Source organism: Artemia franciscana, chromosome 13, assembly GCF_032884065.1.
Source record: "Artemia franciscana chromosome 13, ASM3288406v1, whole genome shotgun sequence".
In the NCBI taxonomy this organism is placed as follows: domain Eukaryota; kingdom Metazoa; phylum Arthropoda; class Branchiopoda; order Anostraca; family Artemiidae; genus Artemia; species Artemia franciscana.
The window spans coordinates 33,127,728-33,154,432 of NC_088875.1; the positions used below are offsets into that span (position 1 = coordinate 33,127,728).

Sequence of the window (26,705 nt, forward strand, 5' to 3'; positions counted from 1 at the left end):
TCACTGAAAGAAAAAAAAAATATGTTAGAAAAGCAACCGCAAATAATTTTATCTTAGCATTGAATTCATAAATGAGTAGTTTTACTGCAAGCTGTGCACTAACTGCGAAATTCAGGCTAAAAAAAGGGCAGTCGATCTTAAAAAAATAAGATAACTTAAAGTGAATAATTTATAGCTTGTTTATCTAGGAACCCACTTCCTGTCAAAGCAAAGTTTCGTAAGTTCATTGAATTGAGTAGTGTCGATAAGCTGTGGTTTTGTGGTTTTTTCCCAAATGCTTTAGCATATGTTAGTTATTTGTGAAAAAAATTTACAAGTCATATGGAAATACTTGTTACTTTTAACTAAGGTAAGCATTAATATTTTACAATTTCTTGGTAACACATTTTCTAGATCTTCAGTTTACGGGCACGATGCTCATTTAACTGTATTAATCAAACAAAAAATTATCTTTTAAAGGATAGGGATGTCCATAAGTATGGACGTAGCTAGAGATATCAGATGAATTTAATAGGTGGGAGGGGCAAGGCTCAATGCCTTCAAAGAAAAAAACCTTAAAAGCTTTATTTTTATTCAAGTGTTTAGTTATTTAGAACCTTTTATATAACGAAGAACTTTCCATATAAAGGTGTTTATAATGAAGTGAATATTAATTCGACTCTCGCGGAGATGGATTCACTAAAGCCCGGCAAAAACTGAAAAATACGGTCTTTCAAATATGGGGAAGACGTAAAAATAGCGATATTCCATAGACACAGTGCAAATAAATTGTAAATGCAAGTTGGTGATATCACAGAGAATTTGACAAACTTAAGGCACGGATATACGACGCTGGCAATTTGCAGCTGGTTGGCAATCAAACATCGTAACCAAAACAAATTAACAACTCTACTATGGGTCCGCCAATCTCGAAGTAACCGTATTTTTTTTAAGAAAAAATTAAAAAATCCCATAATCTTCAAAGAAAATAAAAACCCCACATAATTCAGTAGTAAATCACAGCTGGTGGCGACCTCGGCCTTAATAGGGAGTTCGAAATTTCAGATACTGGTTCCTGGTTTTGGTTTCCTTTCACGCTGACTTCAATGTTTCGATAGACTATGCTCTATAAAGGGCTTAGAAGTGACAATAAGACTAGGACCCCCCTAAGTATTGATCCAACCCCGTAAGTAATAATAGTAGTTGGACCTAAGAGTTGCTCATATTCACGTAGCAAACAAATAACTTAAATGGGCCAGCCAAATATTTTTGACTAATGACATATCAAGGAGTTTAAAAGGAAATTTCTATTTTAAAAGCGGGAACGTGATATCAGGTTCACGGTCATGATGTACATGCGTCCAGCATTGGTGGGTGGGTAGGGGTGAGGGGCATCACTGCATGGAAATGTGGGAGAAATTGATTAGCCTAATTGCTTAGAACCTGTATTTTAAGAGGATAAATGCAAGAATACATTAAGAAAAGCTTCCTGTTAGAATTTCAAAATTTTTATAGGGGCTTTTCACTATTATAGGGACTCATATATATATGTATATATATATATATATATATATATATATATATATATATATATATATATATATATATATATATATATATATATATATATATATATATATATATATATATATATATATTTATATATATATATATATTTATATATATCTGTATATATATATGTATATATATCTATATATATATATATATATATATATATATATATATATATATATATATATATATATATATATATATATATGTACACAGAATCGTGCTATTTAAGATAAACTGATAAACCAAATATAATATCCAAAGGTATTTGCCAATAATTAAACAGTTCGTGGTAACGAACTGTAGTAAGGAGCGACCCGGCTCAATAGTAACCGAAACTCTAAAAAATGGCATTTTGATAGCAATAGCTACATCAAAAGAATCGCATTTTAATGCTGATATATTGATGCCGAAATATACAAGTTTCATCAAGATGAGTTATACCCATCAAAAGTTACGAGCCTGAGAAAATTTGCCTCATTTTAGAAAATAGGGGGAAACACCCCCTAAAAGTCATACAATATTAACGAAAATCACACCATCAGATTCAGCGTATCAGAGAACCTTATTGTAGAAGTTTCAAGGTCCTATCTACAAAAATGTGGAATTTCGCATTTTTTGCCAGAAGACAGATCATGGATGCGTGTTTATTTGTTTTTTTTTTCCCAGGGGTGATCGTATCGACTGAGTGGTCCTAGAATCTTGCTAGAGGGCTCATTCTAACGGAAATGAAAAGTTCTAGTGCCCTTTTTAAGTGACCAAAAAAAATTGGAGGGCACCTAGGCTCCCTCCCACGCTCATTTTTCCCCCAAAGTCACCAGATAAAAATTCTGAGATAGCCATTTTATTCACTATAGTCGAAAAACCTAATAACTATGTCTTTAGGGGCGACTTACTCCCCCGCAGTCCCCGTGGGAGGGGCTGCAAGTTGAAAACTTTGACCTGTGTATACATATAGTAATGGTTACTGGGAACTGTACAGACATTTTCAGGGGGATTTCTTTGGTTTAGGGGGGGGGGGGTTACGTGGGAGGATATTTCCATGGAGAAACTTCTCATGGGGGAAGAGAATTTCAATGAAGGGGGCGCAGGGTTTTCTAGCTTTATTTGAAAAAACAATGGAAAAATAAATATGAAAAGTTTTTCTACTGAAAGTAAGGAGCAGCATTAAAACTTAAAACAAACAAAAAACCTCCTCGTTATACCTCGCTCTTTACGCTAAAGTATTTTTAGTAATTTCAACTATTTATTCTACGGTCTTTGTGATTCAGAGGTTATTCTTAAGGAATTGGGATACAATCTAAGCTTTAGTGTAAAGAGCGAGGTATCGACGAGGGTTGAACCTCCTCATATACGCAATACAAACCTACGAATATATAAGTTCGTTGCGTAAGTTAATTCGTAAGTTACGTATATTTTTTACCAATGAAAACGTTTGTAAAAAATTAAAAGTTCTAGTTGCTTTTTTAAGTAATCAAAAACTTGGAGGGCAACTAGGCCTCCTCCTTCGCTGCTTTTTTCTTAAAATCTTCCGATTAATTGCAATTAATTAGTATGCAAATTTTGTTTTAATTATTTATGTGCGGAGAGCCAAGATCAAAACATGCATTAATTCAAAAACGTCCAGAAATTAAATAAAAAAAAACAAGTTTTTGTAACGGAAAGTAAGGAGCGACATTAAAACTTAAAACGAACAGAAATTACTCCGTATATGAAAGGGGCTTTTCCTCCTCAACGCCCCGCTCTTTACGCTAAAGTTTGACCCTTTCTCTTAACTCTACTTTTTAAAACAGTAAGAAACTTTAGCGTAAAGAGCGGAGCGTTGAGGAGGAAAAGCCCCTTTCATATACGGAGTAATTTCTGTTCGTTTTAAGTTTTAATGTCGCTCCTTACTTTCCGTTACAAAAACTTGTTTTTTTTATTTAATAGTATACAAAAACCAATCGAATTTATGAAGTCTTCCTTCATCTTTGTCTATTTTTCTCATCTCCTTACTTCACCCTTTTTATTTATCCGTTGTCTTTCCTTTTCCAAAAAATGTAAAATTTTAACTTGAAAAAAAGTTTACTTATCATTCACTGGTTGATTACTTCAATAATTTCTTTCAATTTAAACAAATCAATACCTTTCTATGATATCGTCTGTTGTGTATAAAAATTTATTAAGAATAAAGATTAATACAGACATTTTTAATGGACAAGAGATGGCAATTGTTCACCTCGTAATGCTGCAAATTCCAATCGACCGTCTAAATCTTCATCAATTTCTCCAATTAAAACGCTAAAATAAAAAGCATAATTAATTGAATGAACAACGACTTTTGAATGCTCTCTCACTCTTTCTATTTCTGGGTCACTAAGTTTGTGAACTGTGGTCGTTGTGACTGTTCTGAATGGCATGTGTATATGATATACCACACTCATTCACTAGTCCTACGCATAATCAATTAGCTACTCAATTGGTGTCATGATATATAAAAGACTTTATAACAAAAGTAAATAAGAAATGGATAGATAAAATATACAAGATGTTGTACATGAAGATTATAAGAAAAGTGAGTGGCTAATCGACCAGACTTTGCGTGGACAAATTCAATTTAGTAGTCAGAAAAGATGTAAAGGTTAACTATTTTCTTTGAAAAAAAAATGTAATGAAAGTCTATTTAGTTTTAAGTAGAAACTGCTTCCAATTGTTTTTTATAATGTCTATCAAGAAAACCACACCCACAGAAAAGATCGATTTGCTCTAATTATTGAGTGAGGGCAAATATTAGTAATTTGAAGCTAAATATTTATATGAAGCTGCATTTCAACCTTTTTGCCTTTGTCGATTGTTACTGAAGAAAAAATGGAAGGAGGTCAATGAACTCGTCCTATTTTTTTTATAAATTGTATAACTCTAGTCTGTATGCATGATTTCATAACTCGCAGTAGTACTAGTCTGTCATCAGGCCAGGATTTACCAATAAGGCCCAATCTATGCCAGATTTGCCTCTCACTCACTCGGACTATCTGTCTTGGCTTTTCCTACAACTAGCCATGGCTTGATAACCACAACAACTTGGTTTTAATTGAAAAAAATTTCAATGAGTGACTTTTTTCTTGACAAAAACTAGAATGCTGTGATTTATCATCAAAGTACCAGATGCATTCCGCCGCTGCGCTGTCTATTCACGGAAAAATTATTTTAAAACAACACTGGGATTCTATGGCCACTTATAGACGGTCAAATGTCTCCCAAGAATGGCAGCTGAGAGTTCGGTATCACCTCTGTTTCATTACATTTATCATCAGTTGTGTTCTGTTCAGTCTTTCCACTATTCCCGAAGTTTCAAAGATTTCCCCGAAAACCTCGCAAAAACGAAGCGGCAAGGACACTTTGGCCTAGAAGCGTCAAAGCTTTAAATCCGGTCCTGTCTGGGATGGCTTGAAACATTACATCAGATGTTTGTGTTAAATATTTTTAATGACTTTGAACTGTATATGTCTTGAATGACAGCGGGATATTGAAAGGCCGTCTTGTTCTTCGTAAACTTTACCGAGTAATTTAATTGATTTTAACAGTTTTAGTAAATTAATGACGAATATGCACCATTTGAAAAGAGGTTATGCAGGTGGACCCCCGTGAAGGAAAGGCTTTTTTCATGACTCAATTTTTTTTCGAGACATCTCACGATACTATCACATCTATAAAAACCAAAATAGTTCACCAAAAGTACATTGGAATTTAGCTTTTTTGAAGCACTGCTAATTAAGCCTATATTCTTTTTTTTTATGACGCCTTGAATTGTATGTTCGATTTATTCAGTAGATAAGAGTCACAAAACTATTACACAGTCTTTTAGCAGTTTTCTCATCTTAAAAGAAACTAGTCAGCACAAAAAAGGAGACGTGAATATTACAAGTAATAACTAGCCAACGAAAAATATCACTAAAACTTGTGATTATTCAGTTGTTACGCAATACGCGTTGAGCGTTAAGTCGCTGACTGAATAAAGCAATCTTTCAGACTAGTGATCCGCCAGAACAATTTTGAAACAATGAGAACAGTGCGCAAATGTTTTGATACAACCTCACATAGAAGTAAAAAATATAGGCAAGAAAAAAATTAATCTGTAGACTACTAGCAAGAATTCTGCCAAAGACCATGTAATCGTCCAATAACTCCTATCTACTGCAAAAAACGAGCTCAAACTTTCGTACAAAAAAAAGAAGTTTAGGATTGGGGAACTCGACTGGATTGACTTTTTAATTGGGTGGTGGGTATTCATCTCTGAAAAATGTAATTGATATTTCTATTTTGGAAATTAAATAGCCAGAAAATATGATTGTTTTTGAAACTTCGAGGGGGATGGGGGATTTTTCGTTTGCAATTGAAGCCATAAACCAGTTTATCAACTCAACTTGGCACCCAGGAACTACATGACCATTTTCTTCCACGAAGATACCCGTAATCCCTATGGCGTTTAACGATCAAGCCATCCAATCCTCCTACTTCCTCTCATATCTGGGGTCCTTCCAAAGGATTGGTTGGCCTTTTTAACCGCGTTCCACTATGATTTTATTAGGCCACCAACGTTTTTCGCTTAGTGGAAGGGATCATTTTGTTCCAAACTTTGGCGACTGATATATTTTTTTTCGATGCGGTGAAAAGATTTTTTTCCAAATTTTTTCGTAGTTTTGAAAAGGAGTTTTTTCTCGTTACACTTTTTTATGTAACACATTATTACAGGCAAAATCAGGGTCAAATTTCATACGAAGCAAATCATACTCTGTATATACTCCTGGGTATGATAATGTCTAGTCCTCAGGGCCTAAGAAACAGCTTTGTTTGATGCTGTATATTCGTCTGGAGTAGTATCCCTGATCTCATCAAAACTATCTTCCAATTCCTTCAGACAAACTTAAACACTTGATTAACCTTCAAACGACCTTAAATAAATGACAAAGGTTTAGGTACATTTTACATTTTAAGGTGTTGTAAGTGAAACTAAATGCAAAAATAAGGGAGAAAATCCGAAGTACACAAGCAAATTTAATGATATTTCATTTCAAAAAATGACTATCAGAAGCCCCGAAGGCCCGAATTCGTATTTTGGAGTCGTAGGAGTCGTTGGAGTCCATTCACTAGTAAAAAAAAAAAGCAAAATAAGTGGGAAAATGTCAGAAAGTTAAAAAAGTAAAAACTAAAACAAAACTAGAAAAGAGTGAGATAAAATTAGCATTGAAAAGCTTTAAAGGAGAACATATAAACAAAGGGGAGGAAACAAAAGAATCAAACGAACATAAAACATCACCAGTACCAAAGAAAAAAGAGAGAAAAACTAGCGGTTTATTTTATCAGGAATGAAGGGAACAAAGGTTTTTTCATACCTGGAGGTTAAACAGTGGATGGGGGACAAGATAGGAACGGATTCAAAAACAGTACGTGGCAGGTCTGATGGGAAGTGTCTTTTGGGGGAAATGTTTTCCTTACGAAAGTTTATTATTGCATTTTTTTTGCAAAACGGAGGTACAACGTTCCTCTCTTGTGCTCAAGAGATCCCAGCCTGGCCTTGTTTAGAAGGAGCAAGTGTGGTACCTGAGCTTCTTTAAAAATTGTCCTCAAGGCTCTTTTTTGAATGGATTCAATTTATTCTGATTCATCAGGGGAGGATGCCAAACTGGACATGCATATTAAAGATGCAGACGGACAAAGGAAGCATAGATACGTAAAGGATGGGATGGGGGGACGTTAAATTTATTCAAGAGCTTAAGGAGGGACATGGACGCATTAGCTTTATGAACAATATCTTTAACGTGGATATCCCACTTTAAATTGGAGGAAATTGTAACCCCAAGTAACTTAAAGGAAGACACAGAAATATCTGGGGGGATAGGGTTAAGTAAAAGAGGTGAGGTTTTAAGGAAGCATATTGCTATTATCATAAATTTAGAGAGGTTTACTCTTATGTCCAAAACTGCAGGGTCATCTGCAATATCATTGAGGATACTCATAAGATTCCTTACTAAGTTTCGGTAGCAGGTTTCAACAATCGTTAGATCGTCCACAAATTTCCATCTGTCGGGAAATTCCTTAGCGAGGTTATGTAACAGAAAAAAGGAGGGGACCTATGAGAGTACCTTGGGGTATTCCATTGTGGACAGGGAGGGGACTGGAATAATGATTCTGGTATTAGACTACCTGTGATCTATTTGATAAAAAGGAGGCAACCAATTTAACCAGGAAAGGATCAATATTGAAATCAGTTACAAGTTTCTCAACCAAAACATAGTGGTTAACAAGATCAAATGCTTTTTGAAGGTCAATGGAAATTAAATTTAGCCAGCAATTCGGTTTTTCGAGAATTTTTCCAATTGAGTCAGTAAGAAAAACAAGGTAACGGGAAGTAGAAGTGGATTTGATGTTCCCAAATCGTCTCAGGTCAGTAAAAGGTAGGACTTTCTCCTTTAGCCAATCCGCAAGAAATCCTTCATATAGTTTAGAGAATATAGAAGTGAGGGAAATAGGACAAACACCTTCAAAACTAAGGTTTCAGTCTTTCTGTTTAAAGGGGGTTATGAAACCCTGTTTCCAAATTTGCGGATATTGGCCAGACTCAGTAACCTCATTGAAAATAACAGACAAGGGCTTTGAAAGAAAGTCACTGAAATCACTAATAAGAGGAAACGGGATACCTAGAGGGTAGACACTTGTTTTTCGCAGTATCCGAATTTTTCCTTTGATCTGAGACGGAGATATGGAGGGGAAAGCAGGTACTTACTTGTACTTGTGGCGGGAATCAGGCGTTTCCACCTCGCCCGGCATCGATGATCTTAGAGACCTTCTTGGACCATGTTATTCGATCTTGTGCCAGCTGCTCTGCAAAAGCGAGCCACTGTGTTGACCATCTGTGACCGAGTTTTCTGAAACCCCCGATTGGTTCAAGGTCTGACTTGGCCAGGTTCCACCAGTTCTTCCTCTGTTCTCCTTGGCGTTTCTACCAGTAGCTAATAGGCTCAACTAGAAGTATTTGGTGAGGCAGGTACTCTGGCGGTTTCCGTAATGCATGGCCTAACCATTTCAAACGGTGTTCTTTAATAGTGAGCACAACATCTCTCTGAATATTGCACATTCGACGCATATTCGCTCTGAGAACTCTTCGCAGACAAGTATGCTCAAACACCTTAAGTGTATTCTCTTGCTGTAGTTTTACCGACCATGTTTCTCACCTGTAAAGGAGAACGGTGCGGACTAATGCCATGTAAATTCGAACTTTCGTTCGGACACTGATTTCGCGGCGATTCCATAAGGGTTTCCGTAGGAAGACAAAGACTGTCTTCGCTTTCTGTATTCTCTGTTGGATATCAGCGTCGGAAGATGCGTCAGTACAAAGCTGGGAGCCTAGGTATGTGAAACGGTTGACTTTTTCCAGCTGAACTTGGTTGGCAGTTAGTGGGAATGGTCCTGTTTCGTGGTTAATAGCAATGAATTTCGTTTTCTCTGTGCTGACTTTCAAGCCGATCAGGTCTGCCCAGGCCACAACGCTGTCAAGCATGTTTTGGGCTTCTACAGGGTCTGACAGGAGGCCAACATCATCCGCATAATCGAGGTCAGTCAGTGAGAGATTCTGTCCAATCTGCGCTCCTGGATAAGACAATAGAGCATTTTCAAGCACCCAATCGATGCAATAATTGAACAGAGTCGGAGAGAGGACACACCCTTGTTTTACTCCGAACTGAACCAGAAATTCTTTGGTTTCTTCGCCATAGACTCTAACTCGGCTTACTGACGCGTCATAGTATGCCTTCATCAGTTCAACAAACTTCAGCGGCATTCCGTCATTCTCTAGGATCTTCCAAAGTTTCTGGCGAGTGACAGAGTCGAAGGCGGCAACGAAGTCCAGGAATATCAAAATCATGGGTAGGTTGTACCTTCTAAACTGCTGGATAATGAGGCGAAAGGCGAAGATATTATCAGTACAGTCTCTACCTGGTCGAAAGCCGGCTTGATTTCCTCGAGTTCTTTTCTCCCTTGCCCCTTTGAAGCGGTTTAAGAGTATGATCCCGAAAATTTTGACTGCAATGTCTATGAGACTTATTCCGCGGTAATTTTTGCATTCGGTTTTGTCTCGTTTTTTATAGAAAGGGAGGATGACTGATGTCTTCCAATCTTTTGGAAAAGTGTTGGTCCTCCACACTTCTTCGAGAATGCCATGGAGCTGTTCAGCAGTGACCTCAGGGCATTGTTTGTATAGTTCCGGGGGGAGGCCGTCTTCACCTGGGGCTTTGTGGTTTTTTCGGGTCTTGATTGCTTTTAGTATTTCGGCTCTTATCCTCGAGTATTAGCGACCCTATGAGTATCCTCAATGAAATTGGAAGTAAGGCTTTTGACCTAGATATGACAGTAAACCCCTCTAAGTCCATGATAATGCCGATTTGTTTCCTCAAATCCTCGCCCTGTTTTCTTAATCCTATAACTCCTGAAATTTATGCGTCCTCGGTTAAATTACTTGGAGTCGCAATTTCTTCCAATTTAAATTGGGACATCCACGTTAAAGACATCATCCATAAAGCTAATGCGTCTATCGACCTCCTTAAGCTCCTAAATAAATATAGCATCCCCCCTTCTCGCTCCTTAAGGTTGTACACGTCTTTTGTCCGCCCGCATCTTGAATATGCTTGTCCAGTTTGGCACCCTGGCATCTCCCGTGAAGAATCAGACAAAATTGAGTCAATCCAAAAAAGAGCCTTGCGAATAATTTTCAAAGAAGGCAAGGTGCCTTACTCTCTGCTCCTAAAAAGCTAGTTTGGAAACCCTTGAGTGAAGGAGGTCGTCGTTGTGCCTCCGTTTTTCAAAAATACAATAACGAACCCTCGGACAGCAAGTATTTTCCCCAAACGTCACTCGCCATCCAGATTACGACAGCCTTGAGCTGTTTCCGAGCCTATCCCAGTTTTGTCCCCCATTCGCTGCGTTACTTCCAGATATAAAAAAAACCTTTGTCCCCTTCATCACAGAAAAAATAAATAAAATAGCCAACTAGTTTCTTCCCCTTTTTTGTTTTGTTTTTCATGTGAGGTGCTTTAGGTCGTTGCACTAATTTGCTTGCCTCCCGCTGTTTTGGTTTAGTTTCCTTTTTAATCCATGTGTGTTTTTCGTGTGTTTTATGCTTCGTTCTTTTTTTTGTGAGTTTTTGGACTTTTTTTTGTGTCCCTTTTAATTTGTAGATATATATGTTTATTTCTTGTTCTTTTCTGTATTATTTGATTATTTTGTCCCCTTCTCTTTTTTTCTGACTTGTATTGTTCAAGTTTAGTTTGACCGATTCTTTTTTTTTCTTTGACTCGTAATTTGATTATTCATTATTAATAGTGTTTTTTTCTTTTTTTGCTTTGTTAGTCGACTCCGAAGTCCGAATTCGGCCCTTTGAGGGCTTGTGACAGTGATCTTTTTGAAATAAATATCTTATCTTATCCCAGAAGCAATAAACTTGTTGAGATTATTAGCAGTAAGTTCTGAGGATTCAGGTAGGTTGAAATCAAGCTGGTCTAGACTCCTACCACACAACTTTTTTACATTGGAATACCAATTTTTTGGTTTATTGGTAAACAATTCTTTGACCTTATTCTTATAGTAGGATAGGGCAGGTTTATGTATTTCCTTTTTAATTGCTTTTCTTAGTTTATTAGCCTCCTCCAGTTTACCATTTCTGAACAGATTTAATTTTTTTCTAATTAGCGCTTTTATGGGTTGATTAACGAATTGTTTGTCACTGAAGCACTTCTTAAATCTATTTTCCGGGAAAGAAATTAGATATTTACCATTTAGCTTTTTGTGAAAGGTAGTGATTTTTTAGGAAAGGTTGCGATTTACCAATAGGAAGATTTTCTGCAAAGACTTCTCCCCTACTTCCCTCAGAAAATCAAAGCAACATTAATTTTATGAAAATTTGGCTATTTAGCCTCGCCACAAAGATTTCATAGTCACTGGTTTCATCTAAATTTGTGTTTGTAAGACTATGCATATAGTATTAAACTTACATATTATCTCCTCTGAGAAGCTGGAGACCTAAAGGAACTTGCTCCACACCTTGATTAGGATTGTAGACTCGTTCATGTGTTTCTTCTAGCACTACATTTATAGTCTGATCAAAACCTTTTAATGTTCCCTGAAATGAAAACAAATTTAGATAAGTCATACTGTGTACTTATATATTGTTTTAACGATCCATTTGGGCTATTGTGTAGATAAAAATTATTTCAATTTTTGCAAATTACTTGTTAAACAAAGTTTTACACAATACTTGAGATATTTTTTACACAGATTGATCGTATTAAAGCAAATTTCTTTTTAATTTTTTTCTTTTTTTGTTGGTACAAAAAATACTTTGCATGTATAAGATTGAATACTAAATGAATTCCAAAACTCTTTGGTAAAACAGGCCAAGATCAGAAAATTTTAGGCCAGATACACGATATTTTCAGGTTTCAGAAGTTCAGTCCTTGGAATGTTCCCACGAACTTTTTTCTAGAGGCTTCTTTATGTACACTTAGCTCTATAACAGTCAGAATCAATGCAAAGTACCCAGCAGGAATTGACAGTTTTCAGTATTTTACTTTATATATATATATATATATATATATATATATATATATATATATATATATATATATATATATATATATATATATATATATATATATATATATATATGTATATATATATATATATATATATATATAATATATATATATATATATATATATATATATATATATATAATATATGTATAATATATATATATATATAACATATATATATATATATAATATATATATATATATATATATATATATATATATATATATATATATATATATATTGGGATATCTCCCAGATTACTTAGCCTGGACTAAATTATTAAGGGTAGCTGACTTCCTCCACCCCCCCCCCCCCATTTCTCTATCTCTTATTTCTGTCTCCAGAAGACTTAACTATAAAGAAAAAAAAGAAGATTCCAAATTCTACAGAAAACGGTATATTCTGATATACAACAACAAAAGTATGTAATACAAATACAACATATAATACAATATATATATATATATATATATATATATATATATATATATATATATATATATATATATATATATATAAATATTGTCTTTTACATATATATATATATATATATATATATATATATATATATATATATATATATATATATATATATATATATATATATATATATATATATATATATATATATATATATATATATATATATATATATATATATATATAATGAACATAATTTTATATTTTAATACTTGTTAATTTTTTTAGGGGGGGGGGGGTGGCATCCCTCCTCATATACGGTATAATTTGTTCGTTTCAAGTTTTAATGTTGCTCCTTACTTCCAGTTGATTTTTTTTTATTCAATTTATTACGGTCTTTCAAATAATGCCAGGAAATCCCTTCCCCTTTGTGTAAAATCTCTCATGGAAAGTATTCCCAACAATCTTTTCTTCCCATGGAAAACTCTTCCTGTGAAAATCCCTTCCCTTTCAAAATCCTGCCTCAAAATCGCTCAAATTTCGGCGGTTAAGAATTACCATAATCAGCCTTAACAAAGACAGGTTCGTCAAATAATCATATAGAAGGCCAAAAACCATGCTTTAAAAAACGCCCGATACCAATATGTCCGAAAATACTTGCAGCCCTTTCTCTAGGGACCATGAAGTTATATCATCATCAAAAGCATTCTTGTTGGACATTTGAACTATGCTGAACAAAATGGCTATCTTAGAATTTTGATCTGACAACTTGAAAGAGAGGGGCAAACTGCCCTCCAATATATTTGGTCACTTAAAAAGGGCACTAGAACTTTGAATTTCTGTTCGAATGAGCCATCTCTTGATATTCTATGACAATTAGTTCGATAAGAACACCCCAGGGGGAAACATTAAAAAAAAACACGCACCCGTGATCTTTCTTTTGGCAAAAAAAAAATCAAAACTCCACATTTTTGAAGATAGGAGCTTGGAACTTCTACAGAAGGATTTTCTGATACGCTGAATTTGATGGTGTAATCTTCATTAAGATTCCTTGACTTTTAAGGGGGTTCTTTTTCGAAGATTGGGCAAATTTTCTCAGGCTCGTAGCCTTTGATGGGTGAAATTAAACTTGATGAATCTTATATATTCGGAATTAACATAATATGCCGATTCTTTTAATATATCTGTTTATATCAAAATTTCGTGTCTTAAAGTTTCGGTTGCTATTGAGCCGTGTTGCACCTTACTTACAGTTCGTTCCCACGAACTATTTGATTCATTGGTATCCTATCTAACTTAATAGCCTTTTCTGCTCCCCAAACTTTAGCACCATAATGAAGAACTGGTACAATCTGACAGATATAACAACCTGTTTTGTAGCCTAACATATTCTATACCTATAGGCCTTAGCGAACTTGTCGATACAAACCACAACAGTCCATGACAATTTTTGCCCTTTATTAGCCATAAAGTTTACTTGTGATCCCCAACTCCCTACTAATGCTAATTTACACCCCAAGTAATCAAAACTGTCTTTAAAATTCCACATTCTCCGCTCAAACAAAAATTATCATCTCAATTCCAACTTCTTCATTTTCAAATATCTAATATTTTTTTTTAGTTCCTTCCCGAATCTCCAATTAAAGCTATGTCATCAGCGAATAGAGGGGAAAACAAACTAAAATTATTAACCAAAAAAGCAGAGCTTCTTTACTAATATAAAACTCCTACAATCCATTAATATACAGAGAAAACAGTCTAGGGGAAAGGGTATGACCTTGCTTTACTCCTACCTTACTATAAACCAGCCGAGAAAACTGTAAACCTACCCTAACAATCAACCTAACTACACATTTTACTAATATTAAAACGGGTAAACGTATATATGAACAGAATATTCAGATAGGCAAAAGAAAAAACTTCTCTCTTTAATCAGAATTTTACCCTGAATCCAAATATGACATTCAATTCTGTAGCAAATTAAATTTTTGGCCCCTTACAGACCCTCAAAAATGATTAATTTGAGTAAGGTTAGAGAGGTTAGGTTAAAATTGCATTTCCAACGGAAACGAATGTAATACTTGAATTCAGGATGAAATTCTGATTATAGAGGTAAATTTGTCAACAAATCTATATAAACTGCATCTAAAACAAATGAAAAAGGCATCATCCTTGAGGGTGCATAAAGAGCTAAAAATCAAATTTGCGACGGAAGTGAATGTCATATTTGGATTCAGGATGAAATTCTAATTATAGAGATAACTTTGTTTTTTGGCTATCTGAATACTCTGTTAACATAATCGCTTACCTCAAAACGAACCTACTGGGTAGGCCTAGGAGCCATAATGACTCCTTTATGAGTACTCGATCTATTCTGTCAAATGCTCCTTTTAAATCTAAAGAAACTATGTAGAGTCTATCCCATCTACTTTTAGCGTCCTTCCTAACGTATTCAATTCTTACCTATTCATCTATATAATCAACCACACAGTACTTTACTAACTATATTCCCTAAATGTGTTCCTCTATAATTACTATGCTGAAATCTATCCCCTTTCTTGAATAATGGCAGAACAATTGAAGTTGTTCATTTCCCTCGCGACTGGGGTTTTTTGAACAACGTTGAAAAAGTTGGTGCTAACGCGGGAAGTAGCCACGCTCAACCCCACTTTCATAAATTAGCCAGTAATTCATCTATACCGGGGACTGAATCCCTATTAATTTTTTTTCAGATCTTGCCATATATAGGCTATTGTGTGTGTTTAAAATAATACTTAAAACATTGAAAAAGTTAAACTTACAACAAAATTCCGGCCATCACTTGTTATAACTGACACAATGTCTGAAAAAAAAGAAACATATATAGCTTGCAACATATCTACATTCAGCAAGGGAAGAAGAACTCTGCCAAGGACTATAAAATTAATGACCTTTCCCCAAGAAACATTTTTATATATTTCGAAACAAGCAAAACATTTGATCTTGTGGCTTAAGCTTTGAAATCAACTATAGACAAAACCATCCTTACTAACAATTTTCGTAGTAATGCCATTATTATTAACAACTTATTGCCAAACCAAGCTGCCTGAAGCTAACAGAGCTGCACACGCTCATCCTCCATCTTGCACTGTTTGAAGTTTCACTGTTTGCTCCTTTCTATGAAGTTCCCACCTCCTTTAAATCTTTTCTTATAACCTCGTCATACCAAATTCAAGGACGTCCTGCTTTTTGCTGATATTCTTCTGACTAAGCATCTTCCTATTCCACTGAACTTCTTGAAACCATGAAGAACATCCCTGCACCTTGCAATCTGATATTTCCACTCCATCCACTTTCATTACTAATAATACTAACTAAGAACTATATCTATCAACATGGGTAATTTTTTCAGTATCTTCCATTATCTGTCCCTCTCTACTTATTCAAAATTTAAGTGGTATGACCTTCTCAACTTTAATTTCAAACTTATGTCTGCATCCCAGATTTTTAAACTTAGAAAGACCCAAAAAACAACTTTAAAAGTCCAGAATGACCTCTTTAAAGGGAGGAAAAAGGAGATATTAAAATGTAAGATAGTTTTGCTGTTTTCTAAAAGCCTTTTGGGAAGAAAATTTTGTCTGTTATAAAAAAAAACATTGACAAAAGCCTTCACTAGAAAAAATATAAATACACAAATATTAAGTAAGTTATTTAGCCCCATTACGTTTAATACAAGGAATCCTACTGCTAATATGTAATATTAGCAGTAGGATAATATGTAATGAAAAAGGTCTGGATCCCATAAAGTTGACTATCTTCCCTACCAACAAAAATTAACCCTCTTAAATGAAAAGCTGCTGACACAAAAGGAAAACTAGCATAAATGGCGATCCTTCTCTGTACATCTCAGACCAAATATCAGAGCAGCATAAAATTACAAGACTAATTTCATGGATTATAAGTGCTAATCTTTTCTTCAAGAAAAAAATACTTAAAAAATTAGGAAAACTCTTATTTTTTGAGAATACAAGATTTAGTTCCTGCTTCTATCAAGATGAGTGTATGAAAGTGATTTTATTTCATATGAAAATATATTGACGCAATATGAAGAGTGATATTGCCCTACCAGCATCAATTATACATACTTTGTTCAAAAGTAGTTTCCTAAATTAACAACATTTTGGTGGTACATCTCCTCCTGTCCATACTGATTAGAAGAAATTCTCACAAAAAGCTGCAACAATTGTGTCTTAAAATACAATGTTGAAGACTTTAAGCACTCCTGCTGAAAGATCCATTGATCTCCTGCTAGTAGGTGATATGAATCTATGATGGTTAGCCATTGGAATTATTCTATAGACTGAAAACAATACCCATTTGTTTGAAATAGACCACATATATATTCAGGGAAAAATGTACAGCTACAAGTCAATATGGCCTTCAAAGCTAAGGGAAACATACACTAACTTTTAATAGTTCTAGATCAATTATTTATCTTATAATATTTGTTGAATGGCATGTTGGCCCTATTTTTTCCAAAATTATTGTTTTGCAGTGTAAAATGGCACCGCTGTGGTGCAATATTCCCTGACACTTAAACATGGCACAATAACAATCACTCTCCCAACATTAAACAATCTCTGGTTCAATGCAATCATCCTAGGAAAAAACAAAAACAAAGTGCATCCCTGGCCACCCTTCTTAAAAAAAAGAAAAGCGAAAACTTTTAATTTGTATTCACTGAGGCTTCAAACCTCTACTGTATAATTTTTGGAGATGTTAAATTTACTTATGTATTTGTGATCAAGATCATTCCCTTCTTGGGGGTGTTTCTCCCTTCTCTAAAATTATTCCAATATTCTTATGCGAAAAATTTTTAATAGGTAACATTAAACTCATTGAGTTTCACACCTTTTCAAATTGTAATCAAAGACAGATTCTTTTTGGATGAAAAGCTTGGAAAAATAGGAAGATAAGTCTGCACATCAAGATTAGAATATTGGAAGCAATAGTGATAACAGAGGTCAATCCGGCTCTGAAGCATGGACGCTCCAAAAAGCAGATGAAGATTTGCTAAATGTTTTCCAGAGAAGTTGCCCACAGATTATTCTGGGTAACTGGCTGACTGACAACATTTCAAACAGTAGGTTGTGCAAAAAGTGAGGCTCAATCCTGCATTCTATGGGTATAATGAGAGAAACATTGAGATGGCTAGGGCATGTTCTGCAGAAGAAAGATGACAGATTGCCAAAGAGTGTGTTTTTTGGCGAACTGTCTAGGGCAAAACAGAAAACAGGCTATCTGTGGTGGGGGTGGGATGATGTCATAAAAAAAGATTTAAAGGAAAGGGGGGTTTCCTGGGAAGGTGTAAAGACAGAGGCTTTGAATAGATTGGGATGGAGGAGGAGCATGTATAGCTGTATTGGCCTCAGGCAGCTTGGTGCCCTGGTGAGTTGTTAGTAGTTGTAAAAGTATTACTTTAAATTGCACTTAGAGCAATTTAAGATAATAATATCTTGTTTGCTGTTCCTCGGACTAATTTAAGGTTGATGCTTGCCCCAGCAGAGGTTCTAACCTTTGCAAATTTATTACAATGGGGCAAAGAAGGTAGTAGATATTTGAATTAAACTTTCCACAGTTGGCTCAAATACCATACCCTGAAACCCTCAAGAAATTTAATTCCTTAAGATCAGCTCTGGTTAGCAATACTTTTGGGTAGGCTAAAACTCTAGATGATAAACTTTTACTATCTTGTAAAGCATATAAGTTAGGTAAATGAAACTTTCGAAAATGAGTCCAGAGCCTGGACAATGTCTGTGAAAGTATGTTCAAGCTAGTAAATTTACTCTTTCCTTATTACTTAAGATAATTTATTTTTAACAGGACATCACAAGCTCTAATAGAGCCGAATTTGTCTCACATGTCCGAAAAGAAAAAGCAAAACAAAGGAACGAATAATACAGCAGGAGAAAAGTAAAAGAAACACCAATCAAGCATAAAAATTGTAAATACAAATTTAACACAGAAGAACAAAATGAACTTTATGTGATTAATGGCAAAAACAGAAAGGGTGAGGGATGAAGAAAAATCACAGGCTAGAGGAAAAACATTGCAAATTTGTTACCAATATCAAATACTGTGAAATCAAAAAGCACTTAAAATCCAGTCAAATTACCTGTCAAAATAAAATATTTACAATCAAAGAAAAGATTATGCCAAAGACAAGGTCAAAAATGAAATAGAGCATAAATGAATATCCCAAATGGGCGAAATAAAAGTGACCAAAGATAAAAAAAAACATGTTTATTTTGAGCATACAGTAACAACTAAAATAATGGACAGGGGAGTTAATTTTAGCGCTGGACATACCTCAGGGATTATTAAGGTAATCCAAGATAAAGGGGATAAAACTTTTTTGGAGCCTTTTGGTAATGGTATGGATCAGAGAATACATTGGAATTACCAAGAAAGCTAGGCAGGGGAGTTGAGATCTAATGGGGTCATGAAAATTGGGAAAGATGTCCTCACTACAAGGATTAGATATTGTGGATTTAGAAAAACACAAACAAATTTGTTCTCTCCTTTCTTTTAACATGGTAATGTGTGCGGATTTCCCAAAGAAGAATTATAGAAATTTACTCTATTTGTAGATCATCCTGAGTACCCACTTTTGGACCAACTCAATTTTGTCACAAAGTTCACTTGAAAGTTGTGAATGTGTAATGGCCCCTATGTGACAGGCCATGGAGCCTTGTAGGGGTAGAGAGTTATTGTTGTCCATTTATTTTTGATGTTAATAAACTGAACTGAACTGCCAGATTGGACATGCATATTCCAATAATGGCCTGATAAATGATAAATAAACATGGAGGGAATGCATCTTTGGGCAATTAGATTTGTTCAAAGGTTTTGCCATATATAATAAAACATTTGCATGTTTAACAATATTTGAAAGATGCATGTCCCACTTAAGATTATTTGAAATTGTGACACCAAGGATTTTAACACATTTCATAAGCATTTTGAGTGGGATAGGGTCAAGGAAAATACGAGTAGATTTCAAGAAATTCATTTTGATTTTATTTGATCTAGTGGAATTTAATTTCATATTTAGGTTCTTAGCTTCATCCAAAACATGGGTTAGGATTTTGAGAGGGTCACTTTTAATATTTCTTTGACATACTTAAAGGATCAACAATTAATCTATGTATTTCCACCTTTAGGGGAATTCCTTATTAATATTGTCAATGATGGCTAGAAATAAAAGCGATCCCTACTAGATTCTTTGAGGAATTCCACAATATACAGGGAGGAGGTTAGAGGAAATATTTTTGTATTTTACAACTTGATGTCTATTTAGAAGAAACAATACAACAACACTTACTAAGAGAGAGTCAAGTTCAAAGTTAACCAGTAGTGAACAAATTAGGGTGTTGTGGTCAACCAGGTCAAAAACTTTTTGGGAATCAACTAAGACAGGGGTTAGCCAAATATTTGGTTTCTCAATGTTACTCATATGGGTATGTATTAAGTTCATAAGGTAATGGGTGGTGAAAGTTCTCCTTAAATTATCAAACTGTTGGACATCAACATATGCTCAAATTTTAACTTTAAGCCAGTAGTAGTGAGTCTAATGGGGTGTATATTGGCAAAAGTCAGAATGGATCATTTTTTGGGACAAGTGTTATAAAACCTTGTTTCCAGAAACTTGGGAAGTTATAAAAATTTTGTGATGTGGTTGAAAATATTTGATAAAGGCTCAGCAATTTTGTCTGAAAAGGGTTTAATTAAGTCAACTGAAATGTCCAAGGGATGAGTACTTGATTTTCTCAGCTTTAGGAGTTTATTTATAACATCAAAGGGAGAAATTAGGGGGAAGGAGATATTTGGAGAAATGGTTAGACTTGGGCCAGTGGAAAGAAGGGGGGGTACTTTGAACAATGGAAGCAAGGTGATTGGCAGTCTTATTAGGGGGTTTAGGGAAATGAAAATTAACTTCAAAAGGACTTTTTCCACATAAATTGTTTGGTTTCATCACAAGCTGTCTAAAGTGGAAACTATGCTAGAAAGCAGAATAGTTTCCACACTATAGCACTTAGAAATGCTAATTCTAGAAGCATATCCATTTCTGGTTGACCCTCCTACTACATGGGCAAACTAAAAATGCATAAAGTAGGCAAGGTTTTGAAACCAAGGGAAAAGTTGGGGTTGTACAATATTAACTAAATTATATTTTATATACTAATTCTAGTTATCACTGGTAATTTCTGTATAGTAGGAAGTGAAAAGATAATTAAAAAACTCACACATCCAATAATGTTCATATCCAAGATGGTTCACTTTTGAGTTGATGGACATCCATCAATATCTATTGGGCTGTTTCTCAAGAAAACAAATTTCCAATTTTGCATACAGGTAATATTACCTATAGAGCAAAGTGTAGTAGTCCATGAGCCCTGTGGGTAGCAGGGCAAGGTCTGTGTTCTATATTTATGAAATAAGCATAGAAAACAGACCTCACCCAGTTGCCTGCAGAGCTCATGGACTAATACACTTTGATTTATACATAATGTTACCTGTAAGCAAGCCCAGTTCATACATTTTTAGTTTGCCCCATTGAGGAGAAGGGTCAACTAGAAATGGATGTGCTTCTAGAATTAGTATTTCTTGTGCTATAGTATGGAAACTTTGCAGCATAGTTTCCAGTTTAGACACCTTGTGATGAAACTAAACAATTAGCCTACCAAATCTTACTTTACTTTAGTTTACTTTACTTTAAGTTCCCCCCTAACCTGCAAATATATAGCCTAAATTATATATGTTTCATGCATTTTTCTATATGTTGCTCTTTAGTGCAAATAGCTTAGATTTACAGTAAAGAAGCAATGCTGACAAAATAAAAAAAGAGAAAAAAGTATGGGAAACATACAGTTTAGGTGCTAGGCTATATTAACATATTAGGGGAGGGGGGGGTAAAAACAAGTGCAGTGCCTTTAGGAATAATATAAGAAAGCATTTAAGAATCTTTCAAAGCTGTTTACAAATTGTAAGTAGGCTATTTCTTTTGAGTGAGCCTAAATGTAAATCAACACCAAATGTAGCAATAATGCCATTCCTAGGGCTATAACTGGAACCATAAGGGGGTTTATATATATATATATACATATATATATATATATATATATATATATATATATATATATATATATATATATATATATATTATATATATATATATATATATATATATATATATATATATATATTTCTCTTTATTTTTATTAGAAGAACCTGGAAAAAAAATCAGAAGATGAGGAAATCCCTCAATAAAGGTCTATGCTGAAAGACCAAAATATATTTAATTTATGGGGAGAAAGCATGAATTGGATACACTGGTGCTTATTTTCTCCTAAAGTTACGACTGATATAAGGCAGAGACAGAACTTACGGTTTAGGTAGGTCTCAAGTGTACTAGCCATGCTTGTTTTTCTAATTTAGTTATTTTGCCGGTTAGAGACATCTATATTTTTGTAATTGTCGAAGGTACCTTTTCTCTGGTCCCACTTAAAAATTCCTTATCGAGAATCATACCACAAGACTACAAGCCATAAAAAGACAATATTATCAAACCATAGATCAAGCCTTTCCTTGCCTCAGTAAAGAATTTATGTGAGACATCGTTACCACCAAGTGACTTGAACTCGAATAACTCATCGTCACTCCGAGTCATAAAATTAATTCCCAAGCCAGGATTAATTTGATTCCTAACATCAAATTGACTAACAATCCCCTTCCATGAGTAATAGGATATTGTAAGGGACTATTTCTTAGAGATTTATCATTTTTAATGGAGGTGTTTATTAATATACTTCAAGTGAGGTAAACTCAAAACTATGAAGAAGAAGAAATTACAAATTTCTTTATTTACAAAATAACCATGAATGTTTTATTTGTTTTAACGATCTACATTTCCGATTTTATGCTGGATTTATTGTTTTAGATGCTATTTTCAATTACCTCTGAATGATCTATGTTTCAAATTATCCACTCAGTTAGGAGTATGACAAATTTGTATAAGTTAATGATTTTCTTTCTGCAAGAAAAAAAGGAGATGTATAGCTATTGGGATGGTAAAAACATAGCTTAAATAGACTCAATTAAAACACACCATAGATGTATTTGAAATTTTCTGAATGTGAATTCGGTGTTCCAACAATATTTAGATGACTCCTTCTATTTCGTAAATATCATTAGTTAGAAAATTATTTGAATTCGACTCTTTTTTGCAGACCACGTTCCTACCACTATCATGTTCCTAAAGAAAAATTGATTTTAAAATTTTTGGTTGTTAAATATGAGTTTGGAGAATTGAAATAATTGTAAAATTATACAAACCAGCAATGATGGCGAAGAGGGGGGACTACAATAAGTTGATACATCTGGCGAGACCGAACTAAAACATATTCAAAGATAGTGACGTGCCTTAATAATTCCTTATTACATAATTTAAGAAAGGTTAAAATAACAAAAAAATCATTTTTCTCCTAAGGAGAGTATTATAAGGTTAATTTCTATCATTGGATATACTATTCATAACAATGATTTGCATTATTTGGCAGTCTTTTATTTTCGAATTTTGCAAATATAATTACCGTTAGCATTTTTCTTCTTTGTTTTAAACAGAGTTTTTAGGACCTGACCAACTAGTCAAAATACCTGCTAGAGTCTCTACAAGGGAAAATAAGGAGCAGCTGCTGGATGTCACCCATTGTAAAACCAGTTAAATATACTAACTGAAAAACACTTAAATAAGAATAAAAAGCAGTGTGACTATGTCTATCCTTCCCTTCTTACAGTTTGTCTACTTAAATAGACTTCATTGTACAAGACTTCTGTACACTTGAATGGGATAAAAATTTCTTATTTTTAAACCACCAGAATTCTAATCTCTTTGAAGTTGTAGGACTGGAGGATAGTTTCAAGCACTTAAAGAATTTCTTATGTCCGAGGCGGCTAGCGGCAAAACAGAATCGTTGTCTGAATGATTTGTGGTATAATATGAAGCATGTTCCAGATAAGGGTGTTTTATAAAGCCAATTTTAATTATCTATTTTTATCTCGACTGATTTTCATTTTCTTTGGTGTTCCCGGCTCCTTTTCGAAATAGTCGCAAATCTATTCTCATACATTAAGTTGTGTAGTGTTGAATCCCAGTAAAATTTGATTTTTGCTAAAAAGAGTTCCATTTGAAATATTTATCATGAGATAATTTTTAAAACTAGTTTTTTAAATTCAGTTGAATAATATAACGTGGAATAATATTTGAGTTTGGAGTGCACCTGAATTTTATTTGATTTGTATGGAAAGGTGAAGTCTACAATAAAAAGCTATGAAAAGGTTAATATGTGTGCCTGTTGATCCAGGGCTTGTAGCCTCGGCTAGTCACCTGTAATTCCAGGTTCAGTTCAACACCAGCAGCAATTTTCTAAGCAAGTATCTTTAAATGTTGCAATTCAGTCACTATCACTATAGTTCAATCTTCTCTCAACTGCAACAAATGCTGCAGTCATGATACCGTTTCCTGCATTCTGGATAAGATGAAAACAACCTAATTTACTTTCTTATCTTATTCTTTTTTTAGATACAAATAATGTCTTATTCGCCGATCGCGTATGTGCTATGCTTCAGCATCGGGATTGCTTTGATTCCAAATCAAGCAGATGCCAGTAAGTTCTTATTTCTTTCTTATTTATTTATTTTATTTTTATTTATTTATCTTATCTATTTTATTTATTTATTTTTCTTATTTATTTCTTTATTTATTTATTTCTTAACAAGACTTAAGCTATAAAAGACATTCGTATTTAAGAATATTCGTTTCACTTCGTGAGATACAAAAGGAACTTAATACTGATATGCATTCAAGAGCTTAAGTTGACCAACACTCCAGTCACACCCTTTTCAAAATCTTAGCAAACCGTAGGCAAATGGAAGTGGATAATAGTATTCTCTAAAAAAAATTCCTACACTGACGCCCTTCCTGTTTGTGTTCCTGTCTTTGCCACAGCATTTAGAATAGAATATTCTTTATTCAATACAATAGATGGAGCTAATTTGAGCATGTCATGACACAAAAAAAAGACCAAAACAAGGATGAAAAGAAAAAAAAAATAAATACCAACAAAAAAAAGTTAAGGCAGCAAGTACTCCTTCAAGGTCAATAAATTAAAATGAGTCATAAAAAATTAATATAAGTCAAAAATCAATTTTCACGGATAAAATAGTGACCGTTATACAGAATATATCAGAATATTAAATATATAAATAATTAGTACACTCATAAACACTCATATATGAATACCTGAAATAAACTGCATCAAACATTAAATATCTGTCAAGGTAATATTGTTAAAAGATCGAGTTAAATAAGGGACAAATGATTTGCAATGTCAATCAGAACTAGAAACTGTAGACAATTATTTTTTATTTGTCGGAGTCTAGGGGCTGGTCCTTCAGTCAGGTGGCTCTCAAGGTCGCGTGGTAGACCAAAATGATCTGGGGAATTCAAACAATTTATTCCAAATCGGTATGTCAACTCATGTCTATGACTATCAAGTGAATTCAAGCTGAGTTGTTTTAGTATATCATCATATGTTGAGTAGGTAAGTCCAAGTATAATTTTCATAGTTTTTTTTGTATCATCCCAACTCTATCTGATTGGTTTTTTATCAAGTCTGGACGCCAAGCTGGACATGCATACTCAAGAGAAGGTCTAACGTAGCTGCAGTATACAGATTTTAAAACCTCAGTTGGCATACCAAATCTTTTGAGGTTGGAAAGTGAATATAAAAGCGAGGCACCGTTTTTATTCAGATTGTCAACATGCGAGTTCCGTCTTAAATATTCTCGAATTAATTTTGAAATTATATTTGAAACATGTTCATAGTTCTTAAGATTTTGGTGTTGTAAATCCAAAATTGTTGTGAATAGTAAACGAAACGAAGAAAAAATATTCCAATGGATTTAATGAGAACTGACAATATTATTAGGATAAATTGTTGAATCTAAATAATATTAGAGCAGTTTTTGGATACTATATTCCAATGATGAATCTTTATTTATTTTTAGGTCACATTCGAAGGCCAATTTATCCACAGTTTAGGAACATATCCAATCCTGTTGGTGCTTATAAGTAAGTTTTTGTGCTTTATTGTTTGATAATAGTATTAATCAGTATTTTGAATCTTTTTGCAAATGTTCTATAGTTCATTTTGTTAGTTGTAGGAAGAGTTGCGTAGTATTAATGTAAAGTTTATGTTTTTTCACAATTATTCTTACTGGAAATTAGAAAAAAGTGGGTTGAGGATTTTTTTTTCTGCCACATTTATGCTTTTAATCGAATGCTTATACTTGAGTAATGCTATTGATTAGTTTTAGCCGTGGTGGGTTCCATTTAGGGTTTTACGGTATTTTTACATATAATCTCTTGTACTATTGTCAACCTTAATCTTTTGTCACTCCTTTTTATTGTCGCTTCAATGAAGCGAATAGGCAGACAAAAAGATTGGAAGGGGTTGACAGAAGATTTTTTCCTTTACCAGGAAAAAACAAGGATTTTTTTTTCAAGTCTTTTTAATGTAATTTTTTCTAAAAAGTGAAACAAGCCAATCACTTTACTCAATCTTTCAGTTATGGTGTCGCTATGAACAATTTTTACTTTTTGGCTGGACAATCTGGACGACATCCAGTCACTGGACAAATTCAAGGTGACATAGAAACACAAACGAGGCAAGCGCTAAGAAACATCGGTACTGTCCTGTCTGCATTGAATCTGAACTTTACTCATGGTAAGGCTCTGACTCATCAATATTTAAGTGTTTATTTTCATCTAAGAATAATGTGCTCCCGCAGCACATTATAACCACAATTGATGATGCAGGGAGGCATCAACGTTATTCTTTCTATAAAATTATTCGGCTCATCGAAGGATTTGAAGACACTTAAAGTTATGTTAGATTAGAAATTTTGAAAAAGATCAGAAAAAAAAACTTAAGAAAAACCTAACATGATTTTAAAAGGAAAAGAGGATTTGTGGTTCCGATTCGTGGTAATTTTGGAAGAAACCGTGAATT

General features: G+C 34.0%; 2 protein-coding genes across 3 annotated transcripts in view; one reads left to right on the forward strand and one right to left on the reverse strand.

Annotated features, from left to right (window-relative positions):
* The first annotated feature begins 203 nt into the window (after window positions 1-203).
* Window positions 204-26,705, forward strand: part of LOC136034826 (putative regulator AldR) — a 34,818-nt gene continuing 8,316 nt past the window's right edge. Inside the window, exons 1-4 of the mRNA XM_065716266.1 lie at window positions 204-349; window positions 24,215-24,299; window positions 25,702-25,765; window positions 26,263-26,420. Coding sequence (XP_065572338.1) covers window positions 287-349; window positions 24,215-24,299; window positions 25,702-25,765; window positions 26,263-26,420 — 370 coding nt within the window. The 5' untranslated portion in view covers window positions 204-286. The remainder of the gene's footprint in view (window positions 350-24,214; window positions 24,300-25,701; window positions 25,766-26,262; window positions 26,421-26,705) is intronic.
* LOC136034828 (U6 snRNA-associated Sm-like protein LSm8) lies at window positions 3,696-22,137 on the reverse strand. 2 transcript variants are annotated; one of them, XM_065716269.1, is made up of 4 exons: window positions 22,022-22,137; window positions 15,396-15,436; window positions 11,574-11,701; window positions 3,696-3,831 (listed from the first exon to the last, which is right to left on the reverse strand). In XM_065716269.1, the coding sequence occupies exons 1-4, from the start codon at window positions 22,050-22,052 to the stop codon at window positions 3,741-3,743; spliced, it is 291 nt and encodes a 96-aa protein (XP_065572341.1). In that variant the 5' UTR covers window positions 22,053-22,137; the 3' UTR covers window positions 3,696-3,740. The 2 variants fall into 2 exon arrangements, with proteins under 2 accessions (XP_065572341.1, XP_065572340.1); XM_065716268.1 differs by lacking the exon at window positions 22,022-22,137 and having other exon boundaries at window positions 15,396-15,485.

What these genes read in the sequence shown, in the direction of transcription:
- LOC136034828 (XM_065716268.1), bottom strand. Translation starts at nt 15,470, where the DNA reads ATGTTGCAAGCTATATATGTTTCTTTTTTTTCAGACATTGTGTCAGTT. An exon ending in GTGATGGCCGGAATTTTGTT is followed by an intron (nt 11,702 to 15,395) that starts GTAAGTTTAACT and finishes TTTTCATTTCAG; the next exon opens with GGAACATTAAAAGGTTTTGA. An exon ending in CTTCTCAGAGGAGATAATAT is followed by an intron (nt 3,832 to 11,573) that starts GTAAGTTTAATA and finishes TTTTTATTTTAG; the next exon opens with CGTTTTAATTGGAGAAATTG.